Source organism: Wyeomyia smithii, chromosome 2 (assembly GCF_029784165.1).
Source record: "Wyeomyia smithii strain HCP4-BCI-WySm-NY-G18 chromosome 2, ASM2978416v1, whole genome shotgun sequence".
In the NCBI taxonomy this organism is placed as follows: Eukaryota; Metazoa; Arthropoda; class Insecta; order Diptera; family Culicidae; genus Wyeomyia; species Wyeomyia smithii.
This window is the reverse complement of record NC_073695.1, coordinates 33096296-33110838: the sequence shown is the minus strand read 5'-3', so window position 1 is coordinate 33110838 and position 14543 is coordinate 33096296. Positions and strand designations below refer to the sequence as shown.

Sequence of the window (14543 nt, the reverse complement as noted above, 5' to 3'; positions counted from 1 at the left end):
TTTCTATTGACAATTTGTCATCTATATAGTATATATCTTCGGATTCTTAATAATATACCTAAAATTCATTGGATCTATTTTCGCAGTTATCGCGCAGTTTTTTTCGGCTTGTTTATGGGTTTCCTTTTTTGTTTTCTTTTAAATATATTATTAGATAAATTGTAATACACATGCAGTATTCCGGAGCAAGCTTCGGCGAATCTTTCTAACGTAGTAGTATATATTTAACAATTCCTTATGTTCCTTGGTTTGGTTTTTGATTTTACACAATTGCTCATACGAATAACTATCTCTTTACTTTCCCCGCAATAATAACACAGGATGAGCAAAGTACTTCTACCCATATGGCATAATGTCATCGCTGCTTGGTGACTATTCGAGCAGAATGAATGATCATGTGTTTGGTAAAACCTGGCTAAAACGCTCTGTTTATCATTCGTCATAACTGGTGCTCTGTTCTTGTTCCAACATGTCACACCCGAAAACGCCTAACGCTTAACACCGAACAAGTTCGGTATTGATTTAACCTTTTTCTTGGACCCGCTCAAATATTCCTTGTACATATCGGATCGCAAGTATCGTGAATATGAGTCACTTTTCATCAAATGATACACATGCGCTGCTGCAACGTCGAAGCACCACCGATTCGGCGGGGCCGAGCTGCTAACCGCTTCCCGGGCCAACTCCATGGACTTCGAGTCAACGTTCACCGGACAGGGCGCTTCCGGAGCCAAAAACTCCAGATAGATGGCATGGGCCGCCTCTTTCACCTTGGACTGCGGTTGGGCTTTCATGCTCTGAACTGATTCCCAAAACCTTACGAATGAAATGCGTGTTATTCATGCTAATTGGTGGAGGCTGATTTTATAAAATACATACTTTAAATTCTCTCCGCTAAACTCTTTATCCAAAAATTTCGAAAACTGTTCCCTTCCAACCGGATCGATCAGAAGCTCTCGTAGGCTGAAGCCCCATCGCTTGACGCGCTTTAGGGAAACGTCTTTGCTGTAAATACCAAGATGTGTATTTTTGATTATTGAAAGGTACTAAGAATGCCCTCATATTCTTGTCAACACAAGCGTTAGTAATGTAAAATTTGGAGTGACATTTGATATCAAGATAGGCAATATCCCATGATATCCGTTGTTGTGTAAGGGTTATAATAAAATGACTATTGAGTAACCCCTTAACTAGAAACTTACGCAGTTCGATCAGCATCCCACATCTCAATATTGTCGGTGATCCATGGATTTGGCTGATCAGGCGTTGTGAGAAAATAATCGTATTCATGATACTGTTCAAAATATGAAATGTAACTGAAAAACAAATTAACGCTTAGTAGAAGAGACAATGCTCGCAAATCGTTCTCAACTTACGATTCGGCTACTTTGGAGATCTTAATAGTTCTACGTTCTAGCTTGAGTTTTAGCAGCTTAATTTGTCTAGTGAGTTGCTCAATTGGATTGCTATTGACGGCCGCGCCAGATGATCCGGAACCATGGGTGGACGCACCCCGGCGGTATGCCTTCTTAATATCGACTTCAGTTGTGTTGACGCAACCTGGCATGGGGCGATGCACATCCCAGAATGCTCGTTCCTGTGAGTCAAGCACCTTTCGTTCCAACTTATCACGTTTTTTATCCACCTTGCTTTGTGCTTCCGCTTGCATGAAAATGAATTCCCACTTCCGGGAGAACATTTTCTGCAGTTTGGCCAAATTTTCCGCTTCGTAGTCTGCCAGTTCCAGGCGAGTTTTGTTCTGCATCGTACGCTTGCAAAGGTACACCGCATAGTCGGTGTTTTCCGGTTCCCAACAGTTCGAGGGCCAAAAGTAGGGCGTCTGGAAGCGGTAGAAGGTTCCATCGTTCTTTACCGTCAGTTGGTGGTCATCGATGGGAAACAAATACCCATGAGATGCCAGCAGATGCGCTATATGTAATGCTTCGGCCACATCTTCGATGCAGAGATTCTTCATGATCCACGCAATCAGGTCGGCTCCAGTAAATACGGACGGTACTTTGCTCATGAAAGCTTTGATGGTGCGCACCGAAACGCCTCCCTCTTCATTTTGCATGCGCTCGACGATTGCCTCCATCTGAAAAAAAGTTTTCTCAATTTCAACGCTAACCCAAGCGTGTTATAAATCATTACCTTTTTATATACTAAAATGTTAGGTGCATCCTGATTCATAGCTCCATGCGAGCTACGGGATTGACTGGCTCGATTTCCACTGGGAAAACCACTTCCGGAGCTCGTCCCACTGATATCGGCCCTGCAGTTGTTCGCGCTGGTGATACTTATCGCATTCCTATCTTTGTCTTTATCCCTCTCCTTATCGCGATCTTTTTCCCTTTCTTTGTCTTTCTCCACTGATGCAATTTTCTTCGTCGCGCTTAGGGATAGCGCCTTGTCTTTATCGATCTCCGTGGTCATCGTTACCATCGTTTTCCGGTCGCGCGGCACGACTTTCGAATATGATGATTGCACTTACTGGCGGTGTAATCTGCAATTACAAAGGTGAGCGCTTTACTCAAGGGCTGCTCATGTTACAGAAGGGAGCAGGAAAACGTTCTAATCATCGTTTCAAGTATGTACCACCATTGGGAGAAACGCGCCAAAAACATTTTATTGGATTAGCCTGTCATCAAATCTGAATCATTTTATTCGATATCTCATACAATCAGTGGAAATAATTAGCATTACCATTGATTTTGATAGCAGCAATTTCCTCGCCTGTCTTTATAATAGAAATTTTCGAAAATCCGATTAACGAGCCTTTTATTTTATAATTATTTTTTTAAAGAATAAGCAAAAAATAGTGTAATTCTACTTCTCGATATTTTCAATTTGTTGTGGAAACTACAAGGTTTGACAATATTGATCAACATTTTGTTCGAACAAAGACTCGTCAAAATTTTCTTGTGATGAACGATATTCCATATATTCGTAGGACAGGTAGTTAATCAGAATTTTCATTTCTGTAACTCAAATAGTGGATATTTATCAAAATTTATCAAAATTGATAAAATGCGAATTCGCAATTCTAGGTAAAACATTGTGGTTTTCGATATTGATATAGATGATTCAAGGCATTCTATTTTACCTAGTGATGATGACTTTAGTGCAGATATTCAAAAGTTATCAAAAGTAATCACTTTTACTTAAAATTTCCTTCCCACTTCTCACACAGAAGGGCAATGTGACGTTAAAAATACGCATATTTGGGTGTATTTATTTTCCCGTGCAGATCACACAAGAAAGTATGGGCACACCAGAGCCTATGTGCATAGATCTTTTTACGTACGAATGCATTAGAGCAAGCCCACCAGTGGCTAAATTGAAGTTTCTAAAGCTAGTTTGGCCAATCCCACCATAACGCGCCAACCGCACCGGGCGTTGCTATGTTGGTTTGGGAAATAGCAATCCCCACCTCGGGTAGTAGCGAGTTATTAAATTGGGCAACGCGATAGCAACGTGCCGCATCGTTGCTATTTGATGAATAATGTCAAACTGTTGTTTGTTTTGTTGTGCTCGATAGTAAATGTTCGTAACAATATTATGAAAATAACGGGTGTTTCGAACATAATTGGTCAGCCCCGGAAGATGAAACGCTTTGCCTTGGTTAAACACGTCGTAGGACGCAAGCACAGACAGACGTCCAAGCAAGAACAAGATTGATCAAAATTTCCGTGTAAATTTTCAAAGTAAATTGCGCTATAAATCACTTGTACACTAGCACCGCCTGGTGACCTTATCGCCACAATACATTTTTTTCGCTGGTGTACGAGGCTGGCGGTACTGGTAGCGCTATCTGGTTACGGATCGCTACTACAAAAAACTTTACACAAGTTTGGAACTCAGCTTGGACGTCTGTCTGCGACGCAGGTATCGGCGTGAACTAGTCTATTTTAATTTCGATTGAGCTGAAATTTTACACAGGGTGTTTTTTCGGGCGGGTAAACATTTATAGTTTTTTTTTTTTTTAATTCGAGATGACCATTTTGGTTGGCAAGCATAAAGCTCAAGTCCTCGCAAGATTGGTCAACCATGTCATCATTTCAATAAATCTGGAAGGTTTGAGTGAATTGCTCGGGAGTATTACCGACTATTGCTGCTGAACCTTTTGAAGGCATGTTAGTCTCAGTTTTCCGTTGCGTCCGGTTGTTGAATAAAAAACCATTTTTCGCATCTACAGCTGTATTAATCTTCGAAAACAACATAAGCCGAATTCGAAAGCGGCGTCGGAAATAATCATCGGTATAGACCGGTGTTTCCGAAAAAAAACATTGTTAAAACGCTGGATGGCAAACTTCCTCAGCATAGCGGTCACTATTTTACCGTTTTCCAGGCTGAGAGCCCCCCCCCCCCCCGAATCTATCCAAAAATCCTTTTCATACTCGCGTATAAAAAGATTTGTTTCGCGAAATCATTTTCTTCGTCACTAGAATCAACCAAATACTCGATAACAATTTCCGCGTTCTACATTTAAATTTAGTTTGGCTGCAAATTTGCAAATATTAATAGCAAATTGTAGGAATCGAGACAGCACAAAGTACAAAATACAATTGATGACAGTTCGCCAATTTTGAGTATAATGGTACATGAAGGCAACGTTGCGAAACGTTCCACGGTCTAACACAATTACTTTAATTAAACATACAAGGATAAAAAAATTCATGCACGCACAAACGAAGAAACCTGCAACAGAATTGTGTTATCGATAATTTGGGAGAACGGAAACAAAGTTAAAACAGAGTTGCTTGAAATAAAGGGGATATTTTATGAAGCAGAAAGAACGCAGATCATTCCGGAAACAATTGACGGACAGATAAATTGGTTATTACTAGATGCGCAGAATTTTTGGGAAATACGACACACACAAACATTTTGCTAATGCTAGCTAGTGACGGTCTTAGAAATTACCAACTGCCGGCGTCAAAAAAAAATAGATGAATTGGTAATCCCCAATAGCAACGACCGGTGCGAACATCGGCTGCTATCCAAAATAGCAACGGCCAGCGTTGTGAAAATAGCAACTCAAATGGCAACTCACCGGTGCGCTTGCTCTTATTAGTGACACTAGTTGGGGAAAATATTTACAAATAGCTGTTTTGTTTGCAATGCTATGTTTTTAGCAGCTGGACAAATATTTAGTTGAACACTCATTACATGGTTTATACTTGTTTCTGAATCAATTTCTTTATTCGTGATCAGAAATCGGAAGAAGCTGCTGAACATAATCGACCAAAAATGTTAAAAAATGATAAAACTCGAAGCAACGAGATGCGATGATTTACAGTTTAGAGGAAACCAAAGCAACTTTACACGGGTTTACACGTTTCCTAGTGTGCGTAGGTGAAAAGTCACTTATCTCTATACACGGAAAACAAAATCTACCCAACCGGAGGGTACAAACTAACTGAAATGATGTAAACCTTACACAACTTACGTGTTGGGTAGTTTTGCAATGCTATTGCTGAGTCATTTCAACTTAATTTACTTTAAACATGCTTTTAATCAATGATGGTGTTTTGACAAAAATTCAATAATGAGTAGTTTAAACCCAATATAGGATGAAAAATCAAACTGGTTGAAAATTCATAACCCGCGTGAAGAAATTGATTTCGCGAAAGCGGCAGTGATATCTTTGATATTGGTAGTTTTGGTTTTAAATTAGTGATATTAGGTGAAGAACGTGCTTTTGTGCTTCTGTTTTTGAATAATAGCCGCCAATCAAGAAGAATATTAAAATTGCATTGTGAGAATGGAGCTAGAAACGGAGGCACTTAAAGGGGAAATTAATAAAGCCAGTTACACCAAATTAGAAGGTACGTGAGTAGGTTTTGAGATAGATTAAATAGATTAATATATAATATTAATTCAATCGAATGAAATTAACTGAAATCTACCAAAGGCATAGTTTAAAAGATTGAACTAAACGTTGGGTATTTTTTACGTATTATTACTCTTAGTGCTATATACCTTCTATTGAATTAATCTACAACTACTCAAAATTGGCTTCCTGCACGGAACGACGCCGTTGAGTGAAATCGACATGAAAATGGGTACTTTTCGTTTTCCGTGTATAGAGTCGCGCAAAGAGAAAATCTATCGTTTCGGCAACACAGTTTTTGTGCCGTTTGTTGCCAAGAACTATACAGTTCTGTTTTTCACCATGCATTCGCGTTGACGGTGTTGCTGATATTTGTTTGGTTTTTGCGTGCGTAAAAGAAGGAAGGAAATATTTTTGCTTTTGTCATCACGCACATTTTGACAATTACATATGAGAGTTCACATACGTGCGAACAGCCTTCAAAATCTTTTTCAACGCGAATGAACCGAATAAGCGAATATCATTTTTTGAAATTCTTCACAAGGTACACAGTTTTGAAAGATTACACCGGTGATGCTTTGTTAAATTTAACTGAACCAGTGTACAAGTTTAATGTTGGATTAAAATGTGTAGTTAAAACTTCAAAAACACATATTCTTTATCACGCTAAATTACAACACTTTTCATCCACTCCTAACATTAACATTATCACCTTGTTTATTTACATTGCTCGATTGGTTCCCTTGTTTGACACTGATTTGGTTCCTTTGGTTTCATCTTTGCGCGACTTTATATTCGGGTTATTCGCGTTGAAAGAGATTTTGAAGGCTGTTCGCACCTACGTGAACACTCATATGTAACTGTCAAAATGTGCGTGATGACAAAAGCAAAAATATTTCCTTCCTTCTTTTTCGCATGCAAAAACCAAACAAATATCAGCAACACCGTCAACGCGAATTATAAAAATAGACTCTGGGGCACACTAGAAAGACGCTGCCATTTAACCGTGAATCACTTTCTGTGAAACGGATTGGCTGCGTTCATTTGCTTGCATTTTTTTGTCACTTTTATGCAAACGCAGTTATTTTTCATAATTTATTTTTAAAATGCGAGGACTTTCATCGGAACATCGTAAATATAGTTTGCACAAATGGTGTACTGTACGGGAACTGTCTTTGAAAAAATAATATAATTATTAAATAATATAGTAAGAATGAAGGAGTAAGCTTCGAAGCGATTCGTACTGCAATCGTCGAATTTGGTGAGAAGAATTCTTTCAAAAATCTTCCAAAACGTAGCCGAAAACATGACGTAGCAGGCCCGTAAAATCAACAGGAAGATCAACGAAACACATATGTATCAAACATTGCACAGTGGTACTGTAAGGCAATTTAAGCGGGCATGAGCTTTCAATGCAACTTTGTGGTTTTAGAGCCATAGTTTCTTATAAGAAGTTGTTTCTTATAGTAAGTCCTTCATTTAGGTGAAAATAAAATTAGTGTGGTTCTAAAATCAGCGAAATAGTAAAATTAACTTTTTTATTTGCAGAAATAATTGTATACATTCTTCGGCGAAGTTGTAGACCAACTAATTTCATGCAACTTTGTAAAAAAAAGTTTTTTGGTAGCTTTTAAATTGAACGATTTAGAGCAATTTTACGTAACAAGGTTAGGGTGGGTAACAAAAAAGCAGTTTTTTTGTTCTATTTCTAAGTTCAAATTTAATAACAAAGTTGTCTTCGGATAACTCTAAGAACTTAAAAAGGCGCAACTTTTGATGCAAAAACATTGTCGATATGTTGAACAGGTGGAGAGTTATAACGGTCGTTATCACAATTACCGTTATTTGTCTAGACGAAGAAATCGTCATCGAATGGCACGTCTGTTTGTCTGTGGTGTTATGAAAAAATGGCATTCATCATTACAAATATTTTTTGAGCAAGAACAGTTTAGTTGATGTATGGTCTTCGGCAAATTTGTAGAGAATAATTTCGTCGAACTAATGTCTAAGAACTTTTCACCCGTCAACATTCAAGTTTATATAAGCAGACAGTGTAAGCAATTGGGGTAGAGAAAACAAGAAATAAATTTAGATTTTTTAAAAACGTGAAATTTTAGGGATGTTTAATGTATGAAAATACTTATTTTTGTTATTTGTTTCTTGAATTTTTTCTATTTCACGGTTTATATTTTTTCTGGAAGAACATCATCACTATCCACAACTTTGCCGAAGACATCATATCAACCTACTAAAATCCACCGAACAAAATCCCTACAAGAATGCAATTAAAAACATAAACGATACCATCGCATGGGATGAGTACAACAAACTAGATTCAGGTCAGACTAATCGACGTAGCACTGAAATCTAATCGATGAAGTCAAATTTCCAATCAAATAACAGTGCTCGCGCGACAACACTGTCCGGTGTTGCCGCGCATCCCTGTACTAGACTTCATTTAAAATTTCTCTTGAACGATCATTCGTAATCCATTTTACGGTAGAAAGTAGGACTTACGAATAATTTGAGTAAACGTACCAGTCTCATTTGAAATACAAACCGTTTTCCACTTCCAGTGATATATTGTTGTATCCATTGTTATAAAACGGACAATGACACAGTGACATTCACCTTCATCTTAGCTGCGTCTCATATTTCAAAACGTAGACAGCGAATGTTTTCTGTCTTGTTTATTTCTTTACAAACAAATTTAAAGAACACTACACTTTTAATACTCTACACAAAGATAAAAATAAACTGTTCTTCAGTATAGTAAACAGTTTCGGGGCAAATTTTCCTCAAATCGCTGACTAAACTTTATGTCACCAACTAGAGCCAAAACACTACCCCCGAACAGGTTTCCTGCTGAGACGCACGTTAAGCAACTCATACCACCCACACTCCCATCCGCCACCTGCCAGAAGCACGCTTCTTCATTCATTCGATACTGCCTTTCCGGCTGCGCTCAAGCGCTCCGGCTCTTCTCTCCAACAAATGGAAATGATTGTTGCCAGGGAGAAGAGATAGCAAAACACTGCTTCTCAGATGGGACGATTCATGATACCTCCAAGTGAAGCTTCTTGGCACGAACTCTCAGCGAGCTGCAAAACAAAACCTCGGGCACCCATATTTGTTTTCCACTTGTGCCTGTCGATTCGAACACCTTCCCAATAATTGCACCCCAGGAGTTACACGCCAGAGCACTTACATTTTCCCAATTGCACTTTTCCACCTGCTCCAGCACATGCCCAATCGATGCTGCCGTTCCAGTCTGCTTTCGACGATGATGTGTGACCAACTTTTTGGCAACTTATACGATTGGCACTGAAACACTGCTCGCCATGTCGCCCTTGATAATGTTTTCACTCCCAGATTGTCGTTTTTCTAAACATCCGCTCTCCCTCCGAGAATGGTGTGGGTGCTGCTGCTGCTGCTGCTACACATCTATCATGGAAAATCCGAGTCCATTTTTTCGATCTCACGTTTGGTGGAAAATCAGCACGACATTTTCGACTAATAGTTTGCCACCAATCGCTCCAACATTATCATTGTTACGAATCTTAGGACATAACAAACTAAAACAGTTTTAAAATCTTTAGACAAGGACGAAGTGTGAAAATCGACGGAAAATCTCGACAGCACTTTTTGTTAGGTTAGTACTATTTATCAGCGAATCATTCAATTAGAGATCACTTATATTCCACTGGCAAATGTAACTTCCAGCGTCGCTTTAGTTCCACTTTCACTGTTAGTCCGTTCAACTCGTAAACTCAAAAACTATCGCAGATCACCGCCAGATCAGGACCGAAAGTGGATAGATGAAAAATCGAGTCGATAGTAAGTAAAAAGAGGAAAAACTTGACCAAACAGTTAACCACACTGCTGCGATTCAATTGCTAAAGTTGCTTTCGCACGCACTTCCTCTCTTCACCAACTGCTGGCTAGCATACGAGACGACGAGGAGTTTGTCTCTCGTGCTCTCGAGTCCTCTTCGGTCTTCCGCCGACTTTGAGCGTTTGAGCATCCATCCCCCGCCCGCAATCGATGGGGTCGAAAGAGGGCGAGCACCACCCACTGCTATGCTCGTTTTTCTGTTTTTTTTTCTCGTTACTACTACCAACCGCGGCGGGCTGGCTGCTTTTGAGCTGAGCGAAGAAGCTGGTCAGGCTGATGATGTACGGTACAGATCCAGCTCACACATTCGAACTCACCAAAATCAAACCGTCAACTGATTCGTTGCGCTGCACGAGCATCTGCTTGAGCCAGAATGAGAGTTCTACTATCGTATAAATTCACGCCATCCAGATGGTCACACAAATGCATGGGAGGTGAGTGTAGTACGTGATTACAGTCCGTTCGTTTGTCGTCATGTATCGCCTAGCTGGAAGCGGATGTTTCAACAAAACACGGCGGCACGGACAATTTAGACCCAAAATACAGAAGTCGATGATTCTAATTAGAACATCAAAGCATGGCAGTAAAACAAAAGCGAATGGAATGTCTCATCATTACAAATTTAAACGATCAAAATCAGTTAAAGCTATATAAAATTGAGCAGCTTTGCTGCTTTGAAAATAATTCTGACATGATTTTATCAAATTAAAGAACACGGAATTCTGCATGTGAAAATGCAGTCGATTTGTAGTTTAATGATTGACACACCCGTCCATCACAGTAGCCTTTCCATCTTGATACGCGGTCTGTCACTTTGCCTTGCTGAAACAATGTTCCGCAACACGTATCAGCGAGGTTTTCTGACCGTGTTCTCCAGCAGTGGAAGCAAACCGTTAGAAATCTGGGATATCAAAACTAAGAATGGTCACACCAAGCGTACAACGGACGAAGATCTGAAACTGATGGTCTTCGAACTAATGGGAGTCAATGTGGCGACTACTTTTATGGTCGCCCCGAAATGCCCATGCCGTTCACTAGGCGTTAAGCTACCATTTCTGGTATTGTTACTGAAAAACTTAAAGAAGTTTTTTTCATTCGAAATTCAGGTACGTTTCATAGTATATAAGGTCCTAAATTAAAACTTATTGTGGAAACGTTAACAGATATTAGACGATCGTAACATGCTGCGTCGTTTTCGAGCCTCCAACTATCAGAGTACGACTCGCGTGGACAATTTTTGCACGGTGATGCCTTTGGCACTGACACCTGGTTGGAACCAGATTCAGTTTAACTTGGCCGACTTTACGAGGCGAGCCTACGGTACAAACTATATCGAAACGGTACGAATTCAGATTCATGCCAACGTTCGCATAAGGCGAATCTACTTCTGTGATCGTCTGTACACTGATGATCAGGTACCTCCCCAATTGAGATTGCATCCTCCGGTGCGTCCGTGCAAGATCACTGAAATCGCCGGACGGAAGGGTAAGAAACCGGCCGAACCGATAGAGACCGTCAAACCACCAACACCGGTAAAGGAAACGGAACCATCAAACAAAGCCGATGGTGCTGAACCAACGTTAGAGCAGCAAATGCCTGAACCGATCCCTTCCCGAGCAATTAGTTTCGCAGAATCACCGGAAACAGGCGAGCGACCCCAGGAGCCCTCTCGAACAGTCAGCATTGCAGAACCGCCAGTTGCAGCCGATCAAACGGAGTTTGCTGAAGTGACTTTACCCGCAGCTTCGCCTGTATTGGAAATACCCGTGGAGAACTAAAGCAGTATGTTTTCGAATTAGAAGACTTTGATTAAAATTTGTTGTAAATTATGTTAAACGATTATGGTCACATACTGCCGACGGTTTCTTTGCATCCGCTTTTGGCCGTCTGCTTCCTTTTCACAGAATATGCATTTCACTTGTGAAGGAATAGGGTTGCGCTGAGGCAATTTCATTCAAAAGTCTCAACTCAACTAATTTCACATTGTTCGATTTCATTGGGGTTTTCACTTAGCTACTTCCAAGTTTATGTTTGTTTTTAGATAGAATCTGACCGAGCTCGAGTCATTTAATTGATATCTAACTAATTTCTAAAAGCATGCGATCAAAAGCAACCACCCTATTACGCCAACATGCGTGCATTTCGGATGCGCTTATGAGTTTACATTGAGCGACAACGCAATTATGTTGTTTATACAGATTTTTTTTTTCGGTTTATGCTGCGGGGAAGAACAGAGCCACAAAAAACGCATCTCGTTCGTTCGTTGATCGAATAAAGAGAATGATTGTTTTTCAAATGGCATTTGTTTATGTGTACATTTTCGGAGTGAGAATTTATGTGCATGCCAAACATATCTTGGTATAGGAACATAGAGACATACAGATAAAGGCATACCGAGTGCGCAAGAAGGTCGATGCTCCATTTATAACAATGCATGCATAAATTAGTTTCGAAAGAATATAATTCCCTCATTTCTTAAGTTTATTTAGTTTTAACAACCATGTCTTATTGTCAGTATTTAGATATTAGATTTTAAAGCCGAATTTAAAACCATATTTATACTCTTTATTAACTCGCATCATCATTTTCCGATTTTTCTTAGAATTTTTTGGCAACATTAAGTCTATATTACTTTAGCAATCTTGATTTGATTCATTTCAAGATTGGACCGGATAATATTGCTGATTCACGGTCTGGTTCGTTCAGATCTGAAGCCATAACGAAATTCTAAAGTCCAGTTACAAATCGAGCCTTTTTGAATCATTTCCGAGATTGGAAAAATTGTGAGAATTTTTTTATTTTTCAAAAAATCGAGAAAATAATATTGAGAACATTTTCCAAATTATTTGTAGAGATTTGAGCAATAGATAGAAAGTTTGAAGCGCCTTATAACTGATTATCTCGGAATGGTGTTCTCCAAAAAAAAGACTGTCGTATTCACGATTGCCGAAAAACTACTTAACCGATTTTTTTCATTTTTTCAATGTTCATTGTTAACGTTGTTGTTCGTTGCATGATGTATATAAATGACAGTTCTAAAAGGTAAGACATTTTTGTGTATTATACACAAAAACACGCACACAAGTCAAACCGTAATGAAAATTTCAGCGTTTTCTTCGCAATTTTGGATATTTTTGTGAATTCCTTGTTTTCAATTTGTTTTTCCAGTCTGATTTTTATCATCGTGTAAATCTCCATCTCCATAAATCTACCATACATTGATACCTTTTTCGGATTAAGTGTTGATAAGAGAATTCGCATTAATAAAATAAATGCACTGCAAAAAAAGATCAAAGAAACAAAGCCTGCTAAATTATCCGTCAAACCCCCGCAAAAACCTACTGATGAGCCTTCCGAACCAGCACAGAAGAGAAAGAGAAAATTTTTGTTTTAATACTTTTCATCATAAATGCCATGAAATGAAAGCTGCGATTGGGTTGCGGACAAAATAAAATAAAAAAGCGACTTTTTTTCCAACCCCAACATATTTTTTGTATTTCTCATGTAGAAAACATGTTCTAACATCATTTGAATATTTTTTTTTTGTAAGTATGCGTCTTGCCTTATCGATGATGTTACCCTCTTTCATGGTAACATCATCGATAAGGTAGAACCAATCTAGTGATTTCGCAGCATGCTATGATTCGTCCAGTTTCATATTTTGAATTGCTACCAACATAGAATGCACTAGGTTATATGTAATGTTCTAGGATATTATATGCCTGCTGCACATCCCCCCTCCACTTCATAAAAATTTAATGAATGTGTTGGTAGTTTACACAAGTTGAAAATTTGAATCAGAGATGAATCCAATGTTGAAATAAGAACGTGTCATGGGCCAATCCAAATATCGAGAAACCGTTCATTTGTGAAGGGCTATTCCTTCGCTTCTCGTTTCTAAGTCAAAACGATTATCATTGTGGCGTAGTCAAATTTGTAATATCATATACCCCGCGTACACACTGACAAACAACCCTTGCGAAAATAATATTTCTTACAAGAGCAAACACTATCCGTTACTAGCATCGTGCATAGAGGCCCGAATGCCGAGTCACAAACCTCAATGACAAAGCTCTCGTTTTTTTCTTTGAACGAATTGTAAAAGTTAAGACACTTTTAGTCATTGAATCTTTGAAAACCATGTGTAGACGCTCCTCTTATCTTTACAGAGTTAAAAGTACCTATACGGCCTCCTATTACTCCCTTTAACAATTGTGCTCCAACAGATCTGTCTTGGCTGGTCACGCCACATACACAAAGGCGAATCCTTTATAGCCTACACCAATCATTCCATACACAATGGTAGACCTCCCAAATATTGAACTCTCAACTCTACAACTTAAGAGGCACACTTTGACACTTTGAAGTAGTTACACTTTGAAGTAGTATCGATCAAGGACTCTAGATATTCGGATTTAAAGCAAGTACTAGACTCTGCATCTCATCATCAACCGGAAAACAAAGCATTGGCAAGCGCTGCGGAGATTCAGAAATTCTCGCGATATCCCGCCCACTATCTTCACACTCTGGTTTACTGGACCCCATGCCACGTCATTTGTCAGTGCCGCCACGCAACAGTTCTACAAAACAGTTCTAACGATCCCTCGCTGCGCAACGCCTTCTCCAGCTAACCAATCCTTTCCGAGCAAGAACCCCATCTGTCCGACAAGACTACTGGGTTCAACTCGCACTCCTGTGCGACCTGAGGAACTCTCGGAAAACGATACGCTTGACAAACTTATGTCATCGACTGAACTGGATTCATCATCAGTACCAGTACGATCACAAGACACAATTCTACTCATAACCACCTCCT

The 14543-nt window shown here is 39.3% G+C and overlaps 2 protein-coding genes across 3 annotated transcripts; one reads left to right on the top strand and one right to left on the bottom strand.

The window, feature by feature from the left end:
- On the bottom strand, positions 1-10062 carry LOC129723371 (regulator of G-protein signaling 7-like). 2 transcript variants are annotated; one of them, XM_055677553.1, is made up of 6 exons: positions 9042-10062; positions 2152-2503; positions 1377-2095; positions 1203-1316; positions 880-1005; positions 1-816 (listed from the first exon to the last, which is right to left on the bottom strand). In XM_055677553.1, exons 2-6 carry the CDS (start codon positions 2440-2442, stop codon positions 489-491), a joined length of 1578 nt encoding a protein of 525 aa, XP_055533528.1. In that variant the 5' UTR covers positions 2443-2503; positions 9042-10062; the 3' UTR covers positions 1-488. The 2 variants fall into 2 exon arrangements, with proteins under 2 accessions (XP_055533528.1, XP_055533529.1); XM_055677554.1 differs by lacking the exon at positions 9042-10062 and adding an exon at positions 8394-8942.
- Positions 9648-11522, top strand: LOC129723372 (cilia- and flagella-associated protein 20-like). Its single transcript, XM_055677555.1, has 2 exons — positions 9648-10833; positions 10891-11522. Exons 1-2 carry the CDS (start codon positions 10462-10464, stop codon positions 11503-11505), a joined length of 987 nt encoding a protein of 328 aa, XP_055533530.1. The 5' UTR covers positions 9648-10461; the 3' UTR covers positions 11506-11522.
- Positions 11523-14543: the final 3021 nt, after the last annotated feature.

Bases quoted from the DNA above. Each gene is read 5' to 3' on its own strand.
- LOC129723371 (XM_055677553.1), bottom strand. From the start codon at position 2,442: ATGGTAACGATGACCACGGAGATCGATAAAGACAAGGCGCTATCCCTA. The intron at 1,317-1,376 runs GTAAGTTGAGAA...TTTGTTTTTCAG, and splicing joins ATCTCCAAAGTAGCCGAATC to TTACATTTCATATTTTGAAC. The intron at 1,006-1,202 runs GTAAGTTTCTAG...TGGTATTTACAG, and splicing joins TGGGATGCTGATCGAACTGC to CAAAGACGTTTCCCTAAAGC.
- LOC129723372 (XM_055677555.1), top strand. From the start codon at position 10,462: ATGCAGTCGATTTGTAGTTTAATGATTGACACACCCGTCCATCACAGT. The intron at 10,834-10,890 runs GTACGTTTCATA...AAACGTTAACAG, and splicing joins TTTTTTCATTCGAAATTCAG to ATATTAGACGATCGTAACAT.